Below are 25,419 nucleotides of genomic sequence, written 5' to 3' on the forward strand. Positions count from 1 at the left end.
AGAGGAAGTTTTGGTTAATATTTTATGATTTAATATGGGGAGTTTTGGTAATTACTGTTTGACTTAGTTATAATAAAAGTTTAATGGGGAAGTTTTTTTTAAATATTTTATGATTTAATTTGGGGAGTTTTGGGAATTATTGTTTGACTTAGTTATAATAAAAGTTTAATAGGCGAAGTTTTGGTAATAATTGTTTGATTTAATTAGAATAAAAGTTTAATAGGCGAAGTTTTGGTTGTTATTGTTTGATGTACTTAGAATAAAGTCTTGCAAAGGGAAGTTTTGGTTAATATTTTATGACTTAGTTATAATGACTTAGTTTAATATGAGAAGCTTTGGTAATTATTATATGCTTCACTTAGAATTAAAGTTTAATAGGGGAAGTTTTGGTTAATATTTAGTACTTATTGAAATACCATATGTGTATGTAAAATAAAAGCAAGAGACTCATGTTCCCAAACTGAAACACTTTCTTCATGCTGGTCAGGCTGACACAGATAAGTGTTGCAGATTTTGGTTATGTATTAAAAAAAAAGAGGAAACCAGCCGTGCTGAGGCAGCCAGCCTCTGTTCAGATCCCAGTTAACAGTCTACAGGGCCTCATGCTGCACTTTGACCTTGTGCACCTTGGCAAGCGGTGAAAAGGATTTGGTATGAATCAGGCCTTTGGTTGGCGAGTCTGCGAGCTGCCCCGTCCTTCACGTCGTGTGTTTCAGGAATGTGCGTGTGTTGCTGTTGTTGTTTTTGCAGAGGTTTTCTTTCTTTCCTGCGTCTTTTAAGAGTCTTAAAATAGTTAATTCAACCTGCCTGCAACCATAAACAAAGTCTGAACAAATCATTACCAGTGATTAATCCGTCGGCTAGTAAGCCCAGCTCTGTGAAGGCCGGCTCTAAATGGACCAAAGAGAGGCTTGTTTTTAGTATCTCGTCAGCCCGATCAATCATTCTGATGTCAGATATGTGTTTACATCTAAACAATGACTGCAGATCTGTGATGATGAAGTCATTCTACTATTCAAATCTGAAAGTGGAACAGAAGGAGGAGGAGCAGACAAAGAGCAACAAAAGGAAGGAATACTTCAAATACTGATGTTGCTTTCTTATTGTTTTGATGCTGGAAAGCTGCTTTTGTAGGCTACGCATCTTTTTAGGTTTATTTTTGAACAGTTTTATCACTTTTGACATGGAGTTTCTGGTATTTTTTTTGTCGTTCAGTATTTAGGAGCTTCTCTGTTGAGAAGAGCGTTTGTGCCATTTTACTTTTTAGGTGCCTGTTTAAACATTTCCCACACTTTTCATGGATTTTCTATCATTCTGTGTATTTGGGTGCCACCATAATTTGGGGTGGATGTCAACCTTGCTGCTACTCCTGATTTTTACCTAATTGTTCTGGCGCTGAAGTTTTCTGTATGTTTAGGATTAGATCCACGTCTTTCAAACACCATAGATGTCAGAATCACTTATGTTAACGTACTTCAGGGTTAATTGTTCGTACGCAGAAACATAAATCAAGCTTTAGTCTCAACTAACAATAAACTTTGTGACGGACTTTACTTAAAATGTTTTAGTTTTAATTTTTTTTCTCAACTTCTTAAAAGCAAAATAATAACAAATCTGTTCCTGCACCCACACGTTGTTATTGTGCGTCTTCTCCGGAGCCTTCAGCGTTTATTAAATATTCAGGAGTTAAAGAGACATTTTCAGAACATATTTCTGCCTCGTGCTCAGTTCAGAAAGTCTTAAAATCCACTTTGGTGATTTCTACTTTTACCCTTTCACTGTGTGAGGAAAACACGCCAAATAACAAAACCTCATTATGTTGGTTATTGTCTCACAGCTGATCAATGAGTATTGACACCTGCTGTTTGCTTTGGATTACAATGGCAGCGAAAACTCGTCTGCCTTCTCTCCGGAGGAGACGCGAACAAAGGGAAATCGGATAGTTTGAATTCCCTCCCATCGCTGTCAGGAATGAAGACAGACGGTAAACCTTTGTGACAGCTGTGTGTGTGTGTGTGTTTTAAACCAGAGGAACAGATATATGATGGTGTGTAGGACTCCTGGATTGTCGTGCTGATTTCTCGGCGAATCTAAATTCCGCTTTTTTTTTTACGACGACCTCAGCTGACAAGATTTGTTCTGTTTGTCCCATTTAAACCGTGGCCCTGGGTGCTTAAAATGCAGAGTGGAAATGATTCTGCAGAGCTACACGAGGACTAGAAATGAGCACTGAAACCCTTGCCATGACGCAGTGTATGCATATCGTCAGGTGAAAGGAATGTTATCTGCCAGATAACACACCACCGCTGCTGCTATGAGAAGGGTAATGTGCAGAAAGGCTCGGGCAGGTTGTCCTTTTTTTTTAAAAAAAAAAAATGTATGATTAATTCACCTTTTATTTGCCTCAAAGAATGAGGGTGAAAGGAGAGTTTTACTGTTGGACCTTGAGGCCTCATAACCCCACTTAAGGAATTTATATGCTCTGAATGAGCGTCGCCGTCTGACTCACCGTTCAGCTATGCAGCTCACCTCCCTGTGTGTTTGCACTCCGCTGCACACTTTTGTCAGTTTGCATCAGAGCGCTCAGGCCCTGGTCGCTGTGTTTACCTTTACTGTGTGAAACCTGGAGGGGGCGGGTTGTGCATATCAGCCCGTGTCTCCACATCACTTCTGATGCATCAGAAATTAATGTTTTTTTTTTGTTTTGTTTTTTTTTTTCTGCTTGAGTCACGGATAATCTTCTTAAACAACGTGCAGCACTTCATGTGACGCTAAAAACTCTTGAACGCTGAACTCCCATTGGTCGACGGGGTTGACGGTTACGTGAACAGAAGTGGGAGGACGTCGATTTCTTTCTTTGAAAGTTGTAAATGTGGATAATTTGTGGCTAAAACTTGTCTTAGCGTAGCCAGACAGATAGGAGTCTGGACTTTCATTAACCCTTTATAGGGCACTTATTGAAATACTTGGAAATTCCAAATTTCAACCCTAGTGTGTTGTTGAAAATTTTTAATTTTCATGGAGAAAATCAAGATTAACATATGTGGTTCTGTGCGCTTAAGTGGTAAACAAACGTGAACATGTATTAGACGGTTAGAACATAAGTGCTGATTCAGACATTAGACAACATTCGTCCACTTCTTCATGGTGCCTAATAAAGTAGTTACCTCAGTGTTCCTGAGAAACACCTTTGACAAGGATTTGACCTCAGAATGTTTCCTCTGATTAGTTGAATATAAAACCAACTTAACCTCACTGAGAGGCACAGGGACACAATTTAAAATTAAGTTACCATATATGGTTCCCTGCCCCATAAAGGGTAAAGGGTCGTGTTTCAAAAAATCCCAGTCCAAGCAGCTGGATGGCCCTGTGACCTTAATTGGTGCCATTTAAACAAATTCATTTCCATTGCTTGTACATAGTAAGGCTTTAAATGATGCAAATTCTGAATTGGGGCTTTGAGGACAGGTTGGTGTTAGCTGGATTTAGCCAAGATGGCGACAACTGGAGGCATCAGACTGAGCTTTAAAACTTTCCACCGATGCGGAGACAAAAAAAGAAAACTCTGCACACAATTTCTAGGCTAGAATAAAAAAAATGTCTGTGCATGCATATTTATTATCGATAGTTCAGAAGTCATTGTAGATTATAATATAATCTATAATAATGTTTTGCAACTTTTTTTCAATGAATCAAAACTACATATTGAAAATTGATAAATGGACACATTTCTGAATCACTGTTTTAATGACTGAAGGAGTTTTGTTTTGTTTTGATGACATAAACTGATTTATTTTGTAAACGTAGTGCCTTCGTATTTGTTTTCAACCTCTAAATTAATAATAAACTATTGATTAAGTAGCGCAGCAGATTGTACGATTGTTGTCGGAAGTATTGGCGTCTTCTGCGGAGTCTTGAACAGTGAAGCGTGGGTGAAACTCTACAAGTGGATATTGAATTACTGGACCCGACAGAGAGAGTTTAGGTCAGCAGCTTCATCTGGTTTCTCCAGATTAGAGGGTACGGTTTAGAGAGAGCAGAATCAAATAATGGGATGTGAATGGCTACGAAGCCAAGCTGTCGGCTTTTCTCCGGGATCTCGATGTCGTCTTCCTGAGCTAAATTTAGAGCGGAGCTGAGAGGGTCTTCTCCGGGCCCCTTTTTCATTATTCATAAGCTGAAAAAGGACCCAGTTCAGTTTTCACTTCGGCTCAGAGTGGCGAGTCGTCTTAGTTTGTACCTGCACTCAGAAAAAACACAAGAAGAAGAAACCCCCAGAGAGAGGGCTTGTGGGGGGGGGGCTTCTCAGAGGCTTCTTATTTTCGTGATTTAGTAGGACTGGAACCATGAAGAACAGTTCAGATATAAATCGATCCAATATTATTTCATAAAATCCTTCCCCAGATTTCTGGCCATGAGGAACTACCATAATAGGGAATGGATGAAAAAGCTGCGACACCTCATCGTATTACACGCACATTTACTTATATCTCCTGACACTTGTAGCGCTTCCTGGTCTGGTTGAAGGACACCAAGAGGGGATCTTTATTTATGCTTTATAACTGGGTTTATACGGGGTTTTGTCACAAGAACATGTTTGTCCAATAAATACCTATAATAATAATAATAAAAAAAATAACATAAAAATTACTCAATCTAAACTCAAGGGCAGAGTTATGACCACTGAAACTGCACAAAGTCATTTAAAATAGATTCTTAAAATTCATGTGGAAGTCTGGAGAGTTTGAGTTTTTAGATTTTATGTGAATTGAAAATAACTACTGACCGACCAGTCTGGTACGACTGTTTGAATTCTGCGTCCTCGCTTTGACTGAGAAGACGTTGCGTCTCTGGTTGTGTCTCCCGCAGGCAGACGAAGCCTCTGACGTTTGCAGACTGCATCGGGGATGAGCTGCCGGTCGGCTGGGAGGAGGCGTTCGACCCCGTGGTTGGAGCGTACTATGTCGACCACAACACAAGTGAGTTCACCTCCTTCCGTTCGTCTTTCTTCCTGCTCAGCTTCGCCTCCTTTGCGGCTCTTCAACAAAAAAAAAAAAACATTAAATCGTCGTCTTCCTTCCAGAGAGCACCCAGCTGGAGGACCCGCGGGCCCAGTGGCAGCGGGAGCAGGAGGCCATGCTGCGGGACTACCTGGCCGTGGCCAGCGACGCCCTCAGCGCTCAGAAGGAGATCTACCAGGTGAAGGAGCAGAGGCTCCGCCTGGCACAGCAGGAGTACCGGCAGCTCAACGACGCCTGGAGGGACAAGTCCACGTCTCAGACCAGCTGTGAGTACCGAGGGAGACTGGACATAACGGGAGCAGTACGGCCAGCGTGTTGTTGTCTAGAATCATTGCCACTTAACCTCCTATCATCCCTGCTTTTTTGAAAAAAACGGCTATTTAGGACAAACCCAAAGTAAATTGAATGGTGTTCATGAACCTTTTGGTGCTAATTCATGATCTTGGTCTTTTTTTAAAGCAAAGACTCACACAGTTATAAAATAAGAAGATGTTGATTTCGCCTGAATTTCTTTTTGCTGTCTGATACCGGCTTTATCAAAGAAATCAGAAGAAAATTAGCTTTCCAACGACTTATTGCATGCACAACTCACATACATAGCTCTGATTGGTTCTAAAAAATGCTAATACTGTCCCATACACGGCTCAGAGGAACGGTAAGAGTTTAAGCAAATAAAACAAAGAAGGAAGCATTATCTGTATCTGAGGTGGTCCTGAAACATTGACACACAAATACAAAAAACAGAAAAAAATGATAACAGTGACGGAAACATTTATACATGCGTGTAGATTTTAATGGAACGGAAAATAGATAACTAAAATATTAGTAAAATAGTAAAAAAAAAAAAAAAAAAAAAAATTGTAAAAAAGAGTAATTTTGTATAAAGTTTAAATGAGATAAAGAATATATTAAATAAAATAATTAAATCTATACAAAGTAAATCTTCAAATAGTAACTAATATGAATGAGACAAATACAACTATTCAATAACTAAAATGAAGAAATGAAAACTATATGAATATATATATAATGTAATGGCAATTCAAAAATAGCAATAATAGTAATCTATTAATCTATGTGAAATAAATCCTCAATACCTAATAACACATAATAACCAAACATAATACATACATGTAATATCAATGATAAAACTAAAGATTAATATTTATATTGTGTGATATAAAAATATAATCTTTATATTTATTTGATCGTACTTATATCAAAATAAAGAATGACAAAGTTTAAAAGAAGGGAACAAGATAAAAGTTTGATTAAACTCTATAATACTTGTAATTCAGACTTTATTTATTCATGCACTTCTTTATTGGGAGAATCCATCCCCAGTTGTTCAGTTTTACCAAAGCATGGATGTAAGATAAGTAAATGATAAATCTCTTGTGACTGCTTGAGAACACATTTCCCTTCAGATCTCACTAAATATCCTGTGGAACATCTAAGGGCGAAAAATTACAAGCCAAACATCTCTTCTCTTTTCATTGCAGTGAATTCCAGATCGTCATCCTCCAGCAAATACGACCCAGATATTCTCAAAGCCGACATATCCACAGCCAAAAGCCGGGTGAGAAAATCCACTTCCTGTTTACGAAATGTAAAACAGAGAACATCGTAACATTCAGGCAGATCACCTTGGCACCGATATCTAAATTAACTCTCATCTCTCATCTCATCTTTCATACATGCACTCATCTTGGCTACGGCTCAAAAATGTTCTGGAGTCACCTGACTTCAGTCACACACCCAACGTTCAGCAGTGCAATTGGTCCAAAGTGGCATGACTGCATACTAAGCTCAGATTTGTTGTTAAAGCCCGGTCACACCAAACACTTGTACCTGCAACCAGTGCCTTCATAGCATCAGTTGGCAATAGTTTGTATTCATCAGTCAAAATGGAAAAGCTAAGATGAGCCGCTATTACCTGGACCTGTAGAAATTCATCTGGAGCTTTTCTGAATTATTTGTAGTGGTCTGCAACTCTTACGAGAAAATCCAAACCCACATTCAGCATAATAAATACTGTATGTGAATCCCCAAAGCTCCACTGTTGTTTCAAAACCAGTAGAGATGTTGTTTCAACACTCTGAACTCACTATCTCTACTTATTTTTCTCTCTATATTTTGACTCAATACTAGAGCAAACATTGATCAAGCCGGTGCTGTTAATGTGCTCAAAGAACATATTATTTTCTTCACACAGGACAAATAAGGTATATTTAAAGTAATGTGAACTTTAACAGAGTTGTTCTCGTGTGTCAGGTCAACAAGCTGAAGCGGGACCTGGCCTGTATGAAGCAGGAGCTGCAGTACAAAGAACAAGGCTTCGAGACTCTCAAAGAGTGAGTGCACCTTTTCTCTGTCCGTCTCACATTTGCTCCTGGAAACTTTCCAGTCCACCTTGAGTCCCCGCTGAAGGGCACATCGACAGGTGTATTCGCTGACAGCCGACTCCGGGACGCGTCACATTTTAGCTCCCCGGCTTTAATTTAACAAGCAAAGCGAAGCAGGCAGCCTCTAACTGGAATATCAAGTGCATGTGTGACCTTCCTTCGGTCTGAGGCCTCGCTCAGACCTTTTTTCATCATCCGTCTGGGTTGATCTGATCACAAGTGGCTCTTGTGTAAGTGGAACTTGGCATTTATTAAAAAAAGAAAACTACACAACCACTTTTCTAAAGCGATTGCTGTTCATTAGTAATGGTCTTTTAAAATATTAAGGTCACGTAGATGTTAACTCACTAAATAGGCAAAATAAATCTAAACAAGAATGAAGAAATTAAACTATTTAATTTGCATGTGATACTTTCTCTAAAATGATTAACGTCATGGTGGAGATTCATAAATTAAAAAGGTTACTTGAAGTGTGTGCTTTCACTGAGACAAAGAGACTTTACATCTGGGTCCAAACCCAGATAGACAGAGTTTCCGTTTTAAAAATTCAAAAATTTTATAATCCCAGTTTAATTTAATAAAAGTCTTAAATACAAGCTTTTGCATTGGAGGTTTTAAATTACATTTAGTCTAGTCTTCATTTGCAGTACGACCTCCTCTGGCTCCGGCCTTTTATGTTTCTGTTCCTCATTAGTGGAGCCCACTCCTGCGACGTCCTGAGTTTTATTATTTTGAAAATGATCCTGGGTCTCTGATTTTCCTTATTTTTCGTACTTTTCGTAGGTCTTAAATTTAAAATGTCTTCACTTGTTCAAACCTGCAGAAACCCTGGGTAGAGATCCTTTAGAGACAGCAGTGATGTTGGCATTTATTTGGTCGGATGTTACTGCTGTCGCAGAAATGTGTTGGTGCAGTGTGCAGCCATTTCCTAAACATTCGGAATCAGCTTTCTAAAGGGTCTGAAAGTATTTATTTGCGTTTATGTATTTGGCCTAAAGACTAGTGGCAAATCTCACATCCTCACAGCTCTTTGTTCCCTCTTAAAATGGTCAACACGTTGGCTTCATGTGCTTTAAAGGTTATATTTAAAGCAGATTTTTCTTACTCTTCGTTATCTAGATCGGTTGAATGTGTGGATTAGTTGGAGTTGTGTATTTTAATGTAATGTTACTTTTATCTATATATTATGCTACAGCTCTTGTGTTCCTTTTCTGTTTGTTTTCATACAGTACTTTCAGTACTTTGTTTTCGTACACTACGTTTTTACCTGCACATTCACGACATGTACCTGATTAGAGCTCTGTAGTAATCAGTACAATTTATCCATTAAGGTGTAATAGAAGAAGAATATCCAAAGACCCAGATGATATCTGAGGAACTGATTAACCGCTTTCATTCTACTTAAGGGTTTTTACCAACTCTGCTTTGGGATTATAGACATTAAAATATTAACAGCTAAACAAACTGCTCAACTATTTAGAGTTAAATTCTGTATTTACCTCAATGGCTGCATTCACACGGATCAATGTTTCTTCAAAGTGATTAATGGTTGTGATCAGAGATGGTCTGTTTTGCATCAAAACATCAATCACTGTAGAGGAGTAGTGATAAAGTGGCTGTGATGATGAGGAACAACACATTTACTACACACATGTATCTACTGGAAAATGGAACAGAAAGAGGAGGAGGAGGAAAATGAGGAAGGAGGAAGAAAACAGGAGAACAATGAGGAAGAAGAGAAGAGGTGGAGAGAAAGAGGAGGAGAAGAAATAGGTGAACAATGAAGAAAAGGAGGAGGAGGAGATGGGAGAAGTGAACAAGAAGATTGAAGAGAGGAGGAGAACCAAAGAGAAACCATCAGATCAAGTGTTAACATGGTTGCCAGGAGATGATCGAAGGTTTACGCTCACGAAAATCTGACGGATCAGTCTGTTTTGATGGGGGAGGTTTTATTCTGATTAAGGGAGGAAAAAACACGTCTTTATTATTGAGTTAAAACACAATTACAACATAACGATTTTCCCTCTTATCATCAGTTGTTGTTATTTGCTGCCAACACGGTGTCTTATCACATGAACAGCGTGATAACTCGTTGGAATTTGCCCCGTCATGCATTCAAGACATAAACTCGAAAGTGATGCACACTTATCGCTTCGGTTATCGCCTCGGCATTATTGCACATTCCTTCCCATCATCAAACACTAGCACTTCTACAAACCGCTTAAGTAGAACGTGGACTTGAGAGGAAGAAACACTCCTTTTTCCCGTTTGACCTACTTCCACAGCTAAATTGCGGAGAGGAGGTGCAGCCGCAACGTGCCGGCCCGCTGTTTGCCGAAATGAACAGGAATGCCCGGACTGTTTGTCTTGCCTTTGCGTCGCACAGCAAGAGTGTCAGGAGGATTAAAGGGTGGCGAAGGCTGAGCGGTCGGACGGCATTCCTCCGCCACTTTCGCTCTCCTGTTACAGTCGTCCCACGGCGTTCGGCGACCAGTCACTGTTTGCAGAAATACGAATAGGCTTAGACTGGAATGCATCTCCAGATAAGGTTTCACAAAACGCTGCTGCACGACAGAGAACAGAAAACGTGGCCTGAACGGTCAAACAGTATGTAGACGTCCGAGGCCCTGCTTTTAAATTTGGATGGTCACTTGATGTCTTTGTCTTTTCCTTAAGTTTTTGGGGATGTCAAAACTGAAAAACAAGTAAAAAAATGTTTTGTGGCTGTGTTTTGAATCAATCCCTTTCTTCCTGTCTGGGATTTTACTCACAAAATGACTCATATAGCCCAACATAAATCTCTGTTTGAGAAGGACTGAGAGGATTACTCAATTCCTCACTTCCTCATTCTCTCTGTACCTTGTTTTCTCTCTCTCTCTCTTTCCCTCTCTCTCACTTTATTTCCCCCTCCCCTCTTCCCTCTCCAAAAGAATGTGGTAGGGCCGGTTGATCAAACCCATGCATGAATTCTTGGCGATGACAGGGTTTAAACATAGCTCTTTTCACCTGAACATGGGTTTTCCTATTCTGTCCACAGCCACAAATGCATCCCATGACTTACCTGAAAGCTGAACACATATTTCTCAAGTCAAGTCAACACCTGAAATTTTCCAATCTTACCCTGTAGCTTCCTAGCCTCCCAGCTAACAATTGCTCCTCCCGAAGAGTTATTTCTTTTGGTCATCGGCTGTAGTCTCTGTGGCGCGTTGAAGTGCAGCTTTTTAGACCAGATACAAACAGCGTTAATCGACGTGTTAAGGCCAAGGACACAGTTTTCTAATCGGTCTCCAATTTTTTGCACATCCATTATTTGAAAACCATGAGGCTGTTTTAAGCTCAAATAAGTAAAGAAAAGAAAGTATCATCCCTTGATGCTTGAGAATTTTCAGGCCTTGGTATAAACATTAGAGGAAAAAAAAGTATTGCGGTTTATAACTCAACAGCTATAATTTGGAAAATATGTTCAGTATGAGGAAACTGAATAATTCCAGCGAAGCCTGTTGAGTGGCTGCTTTGGATACTTTTTCCTTCCTCTTACTTGTATGGAAATTACTTTAAATACATGCACTTGGCTACACTTCACTTGGCTCATCCATTTTTTCTGTACGCAATGAAAAAAGAAGCAGTTTTATGTTCGTTTGCTATCGGAGACAAATGATTTGGTTACAATCATCATCCAGTACTAAACTGTATTTCCTGTTTGTTTCCCTCTTCTTCTTACTCCTCTTCCAAACATCCAGGATTGACCAGAAAGTGTCCAACAGCCCATATGGCTACAAGCTACAGGAGACGCAGGCCATCCTCAACGAGGTGCGGTCCATTCGAGACGCTATCAGCTCTGGGGAGAAGGAGAAACAGGAGCTCATGCAGGTAAAATCATGTAGAAAACAGGACAGAAACTCTGTTTATGCTTCAGCGACAGATCTATATTGTAGTCTGCAAGGTCCTACGCCACTGAGAGTCTTTATCCTATGTGGTTGTGTTTCTGTGCTGCAGAAACTACATGTACTTACAAGTTTACACAGCAGACTGTGTTGTCTGTGATGAAGAGGTTGGAGCTTTGCTTTATGTTTGCCTTTACCAGTGACATAGATCCAAGGCAGGGGCATACATTTATACTGAAACCTGATCATAGACTGGATATAAAAAGTGGTGAAGTTAGTTTCTAGTGGACAACAAAAATGTTGGTGACGACCAATGGGAGCGACTGATACTATTGATTAACTATTGATTGTCCTGAAGGAAACACCGTCCACTATTTTGGTTCCTTCCACCAAATCCATCCGCAGGTTAAAGTGCTAGCAGAGGTAAAGAGGGAATGTTATTACTTTTGGTAGTTTAGACCTTCCATCTTAAAGCATTGTGCAAATTAAAAGGAACATCAAAAGTGTTACTATCCTTCATACTTAAGGCATGAACACACAGAAAGTGTCTAGCAGCGACTGTCATTTTGGTTCATATTCACCATGTTGATCGCAGATTATGGTAGCTAGTTGAACCCAGATGGAGCAAGATTCATGTTGTTGAGAAAGAGCTAGCTCCATTCATTCACTATAAATATCCATGATTCAATCCAACGTCACTAAAACCCCAGTTCCTGCTAAAGAAGCCTTGAAACATGATGCTACTACCACCATGCTTCATTGTGAATTTGATGTTCTTTAGGGGTGTACTGTGTGGTTTTTGCCTTAAATGTACCAAACCAATATGTTCTGCTTGTTTAACTCTGAAACATGAGCTTGAGATGTCCACTAGAGACCAGCTGTCAAAAATAAATCATCAGAATTAGAAGTCGGAGGAGCCACAAATCCAAGAATACAAGTCCCAAGGTGCACTTTGACCAAGTACGATCACTTGAAATTGTGGTTCAACTTTTGTCAGCTTTCTACGTTTGTTTCCTCTCGATAAGGATATTATGAGTATTGAAGTAGACCCTTCCGCCAATGACAATCATTAATCGGACAAACACTTCCTCGTCCCATTCATCCAAACATGGAAGACTGTGATCCTGCGTGTAAAAAGCTTGTCACTGTTTAGAGGCTGCTGGAGGCATTGTCCGAACAAAAGGAGGAGGAAAGAAGAGATGGATAATCCAGATTCTGACATTTGATCTGGAGAGGAGACAAATAAAAGTAATTAAAGCAGAAGAATAAGAAATAAGCTGCCAGGCTTTGAGATGGAGAGAAAATTAACAGATATGGAAAGTGAAATTAGTTTTGAGGAGCTAGGATAGTAATCAGAATAAAACCTCCTCCATCAGATCAGACTGGTGGATCAGGTGTTAATCTTTTCTAAGAGCTGGAATATATCCATTGTTTGCTCCACGTTGGGTAAACAGGTGAGGAGTTTCAAGCAGGGACAGAAACATACAAGTGTTTGAGAAGATGAACTAAGCTGGAATCAGTGTGGACAGAAACGTTGGAGACGTGGAGACATCTGGGTCGTCATCTTCTACTCTAGACATTCAGGACTGGAGATAAACATGGAGGACAATATATTTCTTCTACTCCTTCTACTCCTATTTATTTATCTCTTCTATTTTTCTCCACCTACTTCTCTGTCTACCTCCATCTTCTTCATCTCCTCCATGTTCTGCTCTTTCTCATCCTCCTCCATTTCATTTCCTCATAATTCTCATGCTCCTCCTGTCCCCCCTTCTCTTCCTCTTTTTCCTTCTCCTCCTCCTCTGTCTTCTTCTCTTTTTCTTTCTTATACTCCATTACCTCCGCCTCCTTCTTTTTCCTCTCCTCCTTCACCTCCTCCTTGTCCTAATTCATCTTCTTCCGCTCCTCTGAACTCATTAAATCATCATCTATATCCAAACAGTTTTTATGAAGAAATATTTAAATAATGTTCTTTTGTTTGACACATTTGAGACTCGTGCTGTCAGAAATTAACTTAAAAGATGATAGAAAAAACAAGTTTTTTAAATAAAAGATAGTTAAATCTATCCTTCAGTCTTTTCATATTACCACTTTCTTTCTTTCTCGCTCAACTTTAATATTTAGTTCTCTCTCCTCCTCTGAAGTGATATATAGTTTATATTTCCCCTCTCCTCTGTTATCCTCCCTCCTTCAGTCTTATTGCATGTGGCAGCATTACAGCGTTAGCTCATCCTTATTTCCACCACGGCTGCAGAGAGCATTAAATTTCCAAGATGGCACAGAGAATCTGCTCTCAGGTGAAGGAAGATGAAGACAGATTTTTCACTCTGAGCTCACAGCTGCAGCATCTGCACTCGCAGGCCTATTGAAACATGTGGATTTAATTTAAAAACATCAGATTTATTTGGCATCAGATTTATACCGGTTTGGAGGAAAGTGTGTTCAATAAAACATGATCTTCTTCCGTGCGCCTCCCCCGCTCTCACCCCTACCATCTGCAGCTGACAGCTCAGCAGTGCTGCATGTAAAAGAGTCCAGCTGCAGCTTTTTAAGCCTCAGAGACTTTTTGTGTCTTGGTTGTTTTTTTTTTTTTTTCCAGTTTGCCCAATTAAATAAAACTTTGTGCTCGGAAGACGAGTGAAGACCTGTCAAAACCGAGATGGAAGTTTCGAAACTTGCGTCAGAGAAAGTGTGTGTTGTTTTTCCGCTCCGTCTGAGAAGCAGAGATAAGCTGCCTTCGATTGTCCTCGTAGTAGATATCCATCGCAGCCATAAAACATGAAAGCACGGCCACCGACATCAATTTGTCACTGAACAACTTTCACTGAATCAGGTCCCGGGTGCAAAGGTCTTCATGGTAAAGATAATGCATGTTTAGACCTTCTGCATGAGGGTTTTTTAAGCGTGCTCTTGGATGTTTATTGCCGAAGGGCATTAATGTTTCCTGTCCGTATGTTCAGATTAGACTGAGGTAAAAAGACTAAGTTAAATGATTAAATATTTATGCTTATTCTGTATCAGTTTAAGAGGTCGTTGATCTTACCTGATCCCTGGGACTCATGCACTCTCACCTCTGTTCGTGCAGAAACTGGCGGTGCTGAAGGATGGCTTCCAGCTAGACTCAGGCTCCCAGCAGGAGCTGTGGGGCAGCAGTCCCTCACTCGCCAACTCGGATCTGTCCATCCCTCGGCTGTACTCTGACGCCGGCTCCCAGACCGACATCCCAGCTGAGGTGAGTCTCGGGCAAGAACTCATTCTCATCTCGTAAACAGTTCTGCTGCTTCTTCTTCTTCTTCACACTCTTGTTTACGCCTTGCCCATGAAATCATGTTGGGTGGTGCATTCAATGCTTCCTACTTTAGAGTTTGGCTTTGTAGAGAGAATTCTCTGTGAAGTTACTTCTGAATTATAAAACCCTTTAGGGTTAGGAGTTACAACTCAAAAATTATAATTTATTGTCTCAGACATCAATTGATACACATTAATAATTTTGCTGATGCTTGCTGTGCACTAGAGACTTGAACTTTTCAAAGGAGCAGAACTCCACAGTGTTTTTTGTATCGGTGAACTGACGAATGTCGTTGTTCTTCAGTTTATGACCAGCACCAACAAACTGGCGGAGAAGGTTCGTCTGAGCCTGAAGTACGAGGAGGCCAAGAGAAGGTAAACGTCTCTTACTTTTTTTTTCTGATCGTCCGCCTTGGCTTCGATCCTTCAAACTTAATCGCTTTCTTCTCCCAGGATCGCAACCATCGAGGTGCAAATCGCCAAACTAGACAGCGAGGCGTGGCCGGGGCTGCTGGACCCAGAGCGGGACCGCTTAATCCTCATCAATGAGAAGGAGGAGCTGCTGAAGGAGCTGCAGTACGTGAGTCCCCGGCAACGCCTGGAGCCCAACGACGCAGAGAAGCTGGAGAACCAGAAGAAACGTCTGGAGAGAGACCTGCAGGCTGCCAGAGACAACCAGAGCAAGGCTTTGACCGAGAGGTGAGCCTGTTTGAGATGATTAGAGGGGTTATGTAAGAATCGGTCTCGGATCAAAGGGACAGAGCTTGTTTTTGGGTCATATGAAGCAGGGAATGATTTATCATGTAAAAGGTTTTTTGAGTCGTGTTTTTCCACAGTCAGCTGACACTCTTCTGCGTCTTCCTCTTTTCCTGCGCATTTATCTATATCTTCTTCTGTCTTGACTTCTTCTTTTTCTGCTTCCTCATCTTCTTCTTCTTCCTCTTCATCTTCTTCTGTTGCTGCTTCTCTCTGTTCTTCTTTTTGAAATTATTAGAGGATTTATATAAGACTCAATCTCAGATCAGATCAAAAGGGTCAGAGCTGCACTTCCTGTTGTAGTTTACATGTAGACCTGGAAATAATTAGAAATGAACAATTAATCGTACTCTCGTATGACATACATCCATTGATTAGCTGCTAGAAATATGTCTGTGCCACATGTTTCCAGCAAAACATTTACACTGAGCATCTTTTTCAGTATCAGATCATGGAGAGTGAAGTTTTCTAACATTTTGTGCAAACTAGATCAGTTGCAGCATCTTCATCAACACTTGTTTCCTGACAGATAATCATCATCTTTGTTTTAGTTGTATTTTCAGTACGTTTTCTGCTGTTTTTGTTGATCTAATTTAACTAGATTAAGCTTATTTAGTAAACTCTTACACTCAGAGAAACCGAATTCAGTGGTTAATTAGTGCTTTAGTTCAAATGTAAATAAAAGTGCTATAAAGAGAGGGCAATGAAAAACACCTGGAGCTCTTATTGAGAAGTAGAGATGACCATGATGGTCTAAAGAAACTAAAAGAACGTTTCAACCAGAGATGTTAATGAAAGAGTGTTGATATCGTGAAGTGGGCGAGGTTGACGCAAGGAAACACTGTCCAACACTTTTGCTCCTACCACAAACATTCTCTAATGCCTAAAGTAGCTTGGACCATCAGGTGAACCCAGGTAGAGTGGCGTTCATGTTATTGACAGTATTTTTTTTTTCCAACAGAAGAAGAGCTAGCTCTGTTTATACACTAGAAATATTCATGACTCTCACCACCAACAGTTTGAATTCATCATCCAAAAGGGGAAACGGCAAGAGCCACTATTGGTTGGCATGCTACGAAGCTAGGAGTGTGAATCCTGATGGAGTGGTGGTGTCACTGAATGGATTTTATTTTCTAATAGAAGAGAGCTACCTCTGCCTATATATTAGACATATTCATGATTCTCCCGGCTGAAGAAGCCCTGAAACATGATGCTGCTACCACCATGCTTCACTATGGATATGTCGTTCTTTGCTGATTTGCTGACCAATATTTTTATATAATAGTTTTCAACTTATCTTACTTGAATATATACAAAGTGGTAAACTAGACAACCAGTATTTGGGACATCCGCTAGGGACCAAATTTTGGCCATGAACAGATGGTTGACAACACAAGTATTCTTTTATATGTGGAAGTAGCTCTCCCTCCAGTGCTTCGTTGTCTGTCCATCTTTGCTTCCACCGTGTTTCTGTTTTCCTCTCGCCCACTTTTTGAATACCACCAAGATCCTGCATCATCGTTGTCCTTCTCCCCTTCCTTGTTTCTCCCTCCTCCTTCTCCTTTCTCCAACAGCACTCTCGTTGTTCGCTGTTCAGGTCAGACTCTACCTGAGCTCAGTCTCTCTTTGTCTCTCGTCTCCTGTTCCTGTAACCTGAGAGGCCACAGAACTGGCTCACAAAAAGGACCTCTTGTTGTCCACCTGTGCAATCACCAACACACACTCACTGTTCCCAATTAACTCAAGACACACACACACATACTGTACATTCAGTGTCTGCATGTCACATCCTTTCAGTAAGGCTTCAGTTAAACTGGTTATAATTTGGATCTTGGATCATGGTTCGTGGATTTTTACCAAATTTTTATCTTTACCAAAATACCAAGGACGCCTGCATGTCAAACACCCAGGTGTCATGATCTGTTGCAAGTTCTCACACTATATTTAACAACCTCCTTTCTTGTTAACGTCACTGTAGATAATCTAAATTCATAAATATTCTTGGTAAGGGTGCAACAACGGGGTAATGGATGTTGTTGCACTGATTATAACTGTAAAAGTTGTAGATTTTCATGAACATAAGCTAAAGTGTGGTTCTCCTGTATCTGGTCAAAGCAACTATTAGCTGGGTGGCTAGCAAGCTAAGAAGATCTATAGTTAGCTTAGAGGAGCTACAACAAACTGTAGCTAGAAAGAGCTGCAAACTGTCATCTATAGCTGTCCTCTCCTAAAGCATGAGTCTAGATCATGTTCGTTCATGTGGTCACACACTGAGACAGGAAACACCAGTGGCAGGTTTCTCCTCAAACTGTTTTATCACATTAACGACTGTAGACGAGCTGGTTTCCTGCTAAAATCCCAAAGTTAAACCGATCGACTTTTTCCATTTCAGGCTGCGACTTCACTGCAAGAGGAACAAGTTGGTTAGAGAACTGGAGGAGATGGTTCGACTGGCCACATCTCTACATGCTCAACTCAAAAGGTTTGTTCATTTATTTAGGAATAGTAAAGGTGTAACACAACTGTGGTTCCTGTTTTGGCTGCTTTCGGTACATATGAGCCTCCTTTACGTCTATAAAGGTTCTCGGTCATTCAGCTCATGGTATATCCCAAACAACAAATGTCTTTGGACATGTTGATAGCAATGATAGATAGAGCTACATAAAGGAGACCCAAGTTGTAATAAATCTGTATTTTTATACAAAGGTTTGTAAGGTCTTAATTGGTTTTGTCAGGCAAGTTTAGTGACATTATTTATTTTGTATTATTTTGTTGAGTTGTTCTTCTTCTTTTGGGATTTTTGCCAGCTTTGACACAAGCCAACCACCATTAAACCAGAAGAAGACGTTTTGACGCTACAGGGGTGTGGTTTTGGTTTATGGCAGATCTAAAATTAAAAAAAATGTCTGGATCGGCCCCAATTCTGATCAGGGCATCGGTACTTGTTTCAGATGTAGCACTCATGTTGGAATATCAGATAGTTTAAATATCACTGGGCTTGATATGGATAAAGGGTCAACGTCTTTGTTCTGACATTCATTTGTTTGTGTTTCTCCTCCAGTTTGTCAGCCAGCACCCTGTCCTGTTCATCTGGCAGCAGTCGAGGATCTCTGACGTCCAGCCGTGGCTCGCTAGCCACCACCTCCAGCCTCGGCTCCACCTCCTCCCTCAGCTTCACTGACATTTACCTGGAGCAGCCTGAGCTGGCTGACCCGGACTTCCAGAACAAGCTGGACAGCCTCCTGCAGGAGGGCAGCCCGGGCGGCTACCGGCCCTCCAGTTCCATCACCACCATACACGAGCATGAGGTGGTGACGGGCTGCGCAGGAAGGAACACTGGGATGGCTGCCGAGGTCAAAGCAGGAGGGCCGGGAGGAGATGCAGGTAGTGCTGGAGGTGGAGGTACAGGAGGTGGAGTGGAGTCGTCCAGGATCCAGGCCCTCAGGATGTCGGAGACTCCTCGTTCAATGAGCTCTTTATCTCCGCGGTCGTCTCTGTCCTCGCTATCGCCGCCATGCTCGCCGCTGGTCACGGACACTAGCTTCCTGTCAGGGGACACTTTTGCTGGGCAGATGGGGTCCGGTGGACTGGGCTTGGATCAGGAGCTCCACAGCAGGCTAGCAGAGCTGGAGCTCAGAATGGACTCTGAGAAGCAGCGACGGGAGGACGGTGGCCCCAGAGACCTGGAGGAGAAGCAGAACCACAACACCACACTGGGAGAGGAGGGCAAAGGTAAACAAGAAGCTTTTAAATCTTGTTCATCAGCAGGGAAGGTCACACCTAAAGGAAAAATTACGCTCTTAGCTTCAGGGGTTTGCCCACATTTACAAAGCCTTTTTAAAAATTTGAGCTACCATCAGCTGGGAAACGAGGAAGAGCTACTATTTACTAGGAAGCTAGAAAGAACTACTATTAGCTGGCTGGCTAGGAAGATGGGAAAGCTACCATTAGCTAGGGAGAGCTATTTTCAGCTGGGTTGCTAAGTATCCTAGAAAGCTAGAAAACGCTGCTCTTAGCTAGGAGGCAAAGAAGGGCTAATATTGACTTGGAAGATAGTAAGCAATGGGAATGTACCATTAGGTGGGTTGCTGGAAAGAGCTACTGTTAGCCGGGTGGCTAGGAAGAGCTACTGTTAGCTGGGTGGCTAGGAAGAGCGAATATTAGCTGGTTGGCTAAGAAGAGCGAATATTAGCTGGGTGGCTTGGAAGAGCTACTATTTGCAGGTAGATGATCATTTTGTCAAATAATCTGCAGTCAAGATTAGCGACGATCAGAGAAAGAGATGATGTCACACCTCCAGCATCACTGAAAACTCTTTATTGGAAAGCACGATACCAGGAATCCTCGTGTGTGACGAGAAATTGGATACTGAGTGTGTGAAACCCGATAAAGAGACGAGAGGTGAAGGTGAGGATGGTGTCCGGTTGCTGCAAGAGCTGGGTCACTGGTTTGAATTATATTTGTCCATTTTATTTTCTGGTCTATCAAAAATCATCATCGCCCTCATCAAACATTAGAAGCAGCATTCAGGAAACGTCTGCACTGGATTCATGGAGGGTTGCAGTCTTATTAGGAACTAGAAATAATTTCAAGTGAGAGTCTGTTGAAGTTTGAACTGCAGGTGAAAGGTGGTGTCTGGTTTCCTGTTTGCACCCCAGGCAATCAGGTGTAGAGGTCTGGCTGCCCTCTGGTAGTTTCTGAACATGTTTTCTCCACGTGGGGTAAACACCAGGTGAAGAGTTTCCAGGAGAGAAAGAAACATGGAGATAGAAAAACAACCAGTTGTTGGAACAAGTGTTTGAAAAGATGAACCAAGCTGGAGTCGATGTGGACAGAAACTTTGGAGACGTGGAGACATCTTGGTCGTCTTCTCCTCCTCCTTCATCTCCTCCTTAGTCGGTGTCCACCTTTGTCTATCTTCTGATTCTTGTTGTCTCCTCTATTTTTCCCCTTCCTTCTTCTCCTGGTCTTTTGTCTTTTCTTTTGTCCCTCCTCCTCCCTCTTCACTCTCGTCCTCCTTCTTCTTCTGTTCTATTTCCAGTGGATGTGATTGTCCTCATCATCAGAACTTCTTCATCAATGTACTTCTACAGTTACTGATGTTTCGATGTAAACACATGTATCTCATGACATCATTTGATTCTGTCTCCATGGAAACAGACAATCTCTGATTACAGTCATTGATCAGACAGAATTTTGATTTGTTTTGACTCCTGTTGTTTGTTTTTTGATTTTAGATGCGCCTCCTCAGCTTCGAGGGACGGGAGCAGGGGCAAGGAAGATTGGCGTTACCTCTGCGGTGTCTGATGAATCGGTGGCCGGCGATAGCGGCGTGTATGAGCCGTCGGAGCGCAGGTACCTTTTGTACTACTCTGTATTGTCCCTCTTACAATCAAAATGTAAAACTTCTTTTTTTGTTAACATATGCGTCTCTGTGTGTTTGTCCTCCAGGCCCGGCCTCCCTGCAGATCTCCTCCTGGGCTCCTGTGAGGAGAGGTTGGTGCCAGGCTGCTCTCAGGTGCAGCTCGGCTTCCGCTACGAGTCCAGAGACCAGCGCTTCACGGTCTACGTCATGCAGCTGTCCAACTGCAGCGCCCTCTGTCTGCCGGCTGACCAGAAAATGTATGAGCTTCAAAGCTTCAAAACTGTTTAAGACTGTTTGTGTTTTTGTGGCAGAGGCAAGTTGACATGGTTTACTTTGTCCTCAGGCCTGTTTGTTAAGTGACATGTTTAAGGCCTCTGTCGTTATTTGCTCAAAGACGAGTGTCTGTATGTTTACTGATGGCGTCACTGTCAAACGTTAACTGGATCAACAAATGATCAGCTGTATACATAGAATTCAAATTAAAGCTTAATTAGTTTACCAGACTCCTTTAAAGACAGAAGGTTAAATGGAATCACTTTACAAAAAGCAGTTTTCTTTAGATGTATTTTGCAAACTTTAATAAATGTTTAACTTTGTCGCTGTTGTTCTGATCGATTCCCTCCAGGTATGTACGTGTAGCGGTGCTGCCGTGCGTGGACTCGACCCCCTGTCTCTTCCGAACGCGCGTCTCGCTGCCTCAGGACGTCGTGGAGTTCAATGAGGTGTTCGGCATGCAGATATCTCCCAATGCACTGCGGCAGAAGACCCTGAGGGTCGACATCTGCAATAATACCAAGTCGGGCCACGAAGAGTGTCTGGTGAGCTGATTTTTTTTCCCCACTATTTTCTCCTTAGCTTCCTAGCCTCCCCGCTCATAGTTTCGCCTCTCAACTTCCTAGACTCTAATCGTAGCTCCTACTGTTTCCCGTTTTGAATGATGAATACAGACTATTGCCACCTGCTGGCATGAAGAGTTACTTCCTCTCAGGTGCAGAATATATCAGCTGGTTATTGGCTCTAGTCTTTGTGGTGCATTCAAGCTCAACTTTTTGGTCCAGACGCAGGAGACATCTAGGTTGCTGGTTGTTCTTACCTTTTTGTTTAATTTCCTTTAAAGCCCTCGATGGTCTTTCCCCGCTGTGTCTAACTGAGCTCCTGTGTCGCCACACCCCAACCAGAGCCGCAAGGTCCTGGAACAGCAGCTGTTGGATGTTTTCCAAAACTAGACTGAAGTCTAGGGGTGACAGGGTCTTCACAGTGTGTGACCCCAGTCTCCCTCTCTACATTAGAAACTCCCAGTCCCTAGACTTTTAAACTCTCCCTAAAAACCCCACTTCTTCTCCCTGGCATTTCCTAAACAAGCACAAGTACTGTAGTTTTTATCGTTTACCATAATTGTTTTTATTGTAATCTATTTATCTTTTTTACTCTGCTGCACGGCTCCTTGATCGACTGCTGTCGTCTTAGAGATGCTTTATAAATAAAGTTGAGTTAAGCCAACAGTTCGCCGTGTGCCAACAAATAGAGTCTCCAAGCCTTTAACATCTATTATGTCAGAGTGATGACAGCGTTTGACATGTTTATGTGTCCTGAGTTACAGTTTTAACATTCCTCCTCCTCCTCCTCCTCCTCCCTCCAGGCCGGAGCCCAGATCAGCCTGGCTGACGTCAGCTGTTCGGAGGAGAGACAGACGAAGTGGTACAACCTGCTGAGCCGAGTCTACATGCCCGACATCAATAACAAGGACAAAGACAGCCAAGCGGCCGGCAGCTCTGAAAGGGTACAGAGCAGGAGACACCTGGTGGACACTGTCTGAACTACCAGTCACTGTCACGTTTAAATAAAATTACTTTATTACTTTATTATAAAGCACATTCAAGACCAACAAATGTTGACTAAAGTGCTGCACAGAATAGTCAAGGCGTGGGACAATATAAAAACATATTAAAACACAGTCAACACAAAAACATAGACAATGAAGGCGTAAACAAAGAAGAGCATGCAGAGGTAATCTGTTCCAGAGTTTGGTGGCTACAGCTGAAATTTAACATTTAACATCAGTGCGCAAAGAGAAAAAAAAACCTTTGACAACATTTGAAAAAATCATCCAAAAGTTACATTATACAACTGGTTTTATGGTGAGTTTTGAATGAAGTAAAAATAAAAGATGTTTCTGTTTCAGACTCGTGTTTCCAGCAGAGTCAGAGCTCCCGAGGACGACGAGTGGTGAGTGTAATTTTCTCTTCTTAACTTATTCCCTCCTTCTTTTCGGGCTTAAATCAAATCTTAGCTTTTAAACACAATGTGTGATTTAAGATTAAAGTAACAGCTGGTTGTTTTTTAGGCATGAAGACCCTCTGGACCCAGACGTATTTGAAGACGACGAAGTAAATGACTTGGAGGCGGCGGTGCTTCTGGAGGAGGAGTTTTATTCTAACAACAGCCAATGGGAAGCCGACAAGGAGGAGGAGGAGGAGGAGAAGAAGAAGATGGCTGCCAGACCTCCTCCTCCTCCTCCTCAACGGGCAGCGGCGGCAGCCATGACAGAGAAGGTAGTTGTCGTTTGTTTTCCCAGCAGCTGTCCGTCAGCTCTCAAGGTGCGAACTCTAAAACCCTGTTTCTGGTTTCCTTCGTCCAGGTGAACAAGGAGACGAGCATGGACGGCCTGCCCTCGTCCCGTCACTGCTCCGTGGTTCGGCCCAAGGAGCGGCGCCCGGACGTCCGCCAGCAGAACCCGTTCATGAGGGGGAACACCATCATCCGCTCCAAGACCTTCTCCCCGGGACCTCAGAGCCAGTACATCTGCAGGGTAACTTCAGCCTGATCACTCGTTTCCATGGAGACTGAATCAGAACGATGCCTTCAGATGTGTGTGTTAACGTCAAAACAGCAAGGAACTGAAGAAGAAGAAGAAGGAAAGTAGTGGGGGGAAGAGGTGAAGAAGGAGAAAAGGAATAAGGAAGAAGTGGTTGAGAAGGAAATGAAAGGGGGAAAGATGGGAGAAGAATGTAACAAGGAGGGGGGTAGAAAGGAGGTGGAGAAAATGCAATGGAATAAAAGAAATAGAAAAGAAGGTGGAGGAAGAAATGTAGCAGAGGAGAAATAGAAAATGAAATAAAGGGGGATAGGTGTGGAGTGAAGGAGAAGGAAAAGAAAATATGGAAGAGGGTGAAGTAAAAAAGGTATAAGAAAAAGAGGAGGAAGAAAGGGGGAGAATAACAAGAACAAAAAGGAAAAGAGGAGGATAAAGGTGAAGAACAACAATGTTGAACAACGGGAGAAGTAAAAGGATAGACAGACTCTACAGCTGATCCATCAGTCTGATGTGACTGATCGTTTGAGGACTAACACTCTGTCCTCCTGTTAATAAATCTCTCTGCTGTCTTCGTTCTCCCAGATTAACCGGAGCGACAGTGACAGCTCCACGCTCTCCAAGAAGTCTCCGTTCGTCAGAAACGCCTCAGAGAGACGCAGCATGCGCATGAAGAAGGTAGAGACGAGACGCCGCGTGTGTCCTCCAACCTCTCTGTGTCTTCTGTCCTCACTTTCTCCGGACACGTTTAACTGCCCTCTGCTTTCTGAGCCTTAAAGCCACGTTAATATTCAACTACAGTCTGAATGTTTAATGCAGCACTGACATTTGACATCTATTAATTCAGAGCAGTGGTGTTGAAGTCATTTTCGTACAAGGGCCACATACAGAACAGTTTGATGTCAGAGGAGCCGAAACCAATAACACAATATAATAACAACCTATTAATGAATAGCAACAGCTTCCCTTTGTTTTAGTGCAAATAAGTACAAGTACATGATGGTCGTGTTTAACTGTTGCACAGACGTGTATTTTCCACCTAGGCCTTCAATGAGCTCCAACCTTCTTGAAAACACGTCTTAATATGATGACAATACGACACCGCTGCTAAAAAAAACATCAACATCATATGGAAACATGACATAACAGGATGTTGCATCGTAGACGGTGTCTCATACAGGGAGACGAATCGTCTCCTTTCACTCACTGCAGCCACCAGAGCCACATATGTTAAATTGGGACGAAGTGTCCTTGAGCAAGACACCGAACCCTCAATTGCTGCCAGTGTCCCTGACTGTCAAAGTGCTTTAAGTGTCAATAGGTAGAAAAGCACTATACAAAAGCAAGACCATTTACCAAATCCAGCAGAAGCATTAATGTCGACACAATAACAAAAATACATAAAATATGTAAATATAATTCATTTTACTCACCAGGACTTAAGAAACTATTTAGCCTGTAAACCAAAGGTAGCGCTCATAGTTGTTGACCTGAAAGACACGGACACAACCTTTCACCGTCTGAGCTTTATTCACAATATCCAGGTTTTCATTAAAAGTCCAGAGTGAAAATGTCCAAGAAGATCTGCAACCAAATCAATAGCTTCTCCTCCTTTAGCCGTTGTGAGTTCAATAATTAGCTATTAAAACGTTAACAGAGATGATTTGTTTGTGCAGCTCCCAGTAGATGAACATGATCCACTAGCATCTCTCTGACCGTCCAATCAGAGGACGTGAAAACGCTGATGCTATAGACCCCAGAGAAGACGTATGAATAAGAACTTAAAACGTGATTGGTTAAAGGAACTATGTGTTTCAAGCTTCAGTCGCCTGTAGTTTTAATTGTGGAGTCTCAGGCAGATTTCTGTGACTCCAGCAGCACATGACAG

At 41.8% G+C, this 25,419-nt stretch overlaps 1 protein-coding gene across 1 annotated transcript in view; it reads left to right on the forward strand.

Moving 5' to 3' along the window:
• wwc1 (WW and C2 domain containing 1) overlaps positions 1-25,419 on the forward strand; it is a 35,364-nt gene that overhangs the window by 3,375 nt on the left and 6,570 nt on the right. Inside the window, exons 2-19 of the mRNA XM_047607329.1 lie at positions 4,870-4,979; positions 5,084-5,287; positions 6,524-6,600; positions 7,296-7,375; positions 11,167-11,296; positions 14,396-14,542; positions 14,903-14,973; positions 15,052-15,297; positions 17,747-17,836; positions 18,416-19,086; positions 20,592-20,709; positions 20,806-20,976; positions 21,345-21,537; positions 22,359-22,499; positions 22,902-22,945; positions 23,064-23,271; positions 23,358-23,528; positions 24,117-24,209. Of these exons, the coding sequence (XP_047463285.1) occupies positions 4,870-4,979; positions 5,084-5,287; positions 6,524-6,600; positions 7,296-7,375; positions 11,167-11,296; positions 14,396-14,542; positions 14,903-14,973; positions 15,052-15,297; positions 17,747-17,836; positions 18,416-19,086; positions 20,592-20,709; positions 20,806-20,976; positions 21,345-21,537; positions 22,359-22,499; positions 22,902-22,945; positions 23,064-23,271; positions 23,358-23,528; positions 24,117-24,209 (2,965 nt within the window). The remainder of the gene's footprint in view (positions 1-4,869; positions 4,980-5,083; positions 5,288-6,523; positions 6,601-7,295; positions 7,376-11,166; positions 11,297-14,395; positions 14,543-14,902; positions 14,974-15,051; positions 15,298-17,746; positions 17,837-18,415; positions 19,087-20,591; positions 20,710-20,805; positions 20,977-21,344; positions 21,538-22,358; positions 22,500-22,901; positions 22,946-23,063; positions 23,272-23,357; positions 23,529-24,116; positions 24,210-25,419) is intronic.

Source organism: Mugil cephalus, chromosome 15 (genome assembly GCF_022458985.1).
Source record: "Mugil cephalus isolate CIBA_MC_2020 chromosome 15, CIBA_Mcephalus_1.1, whole genome shotgun sequence".
NCBI lineage: Eukaryota > Metazoa > Chordata > Actinopteri > Mugiliformes > Mugilidae > Mugil > Mugil cephalus.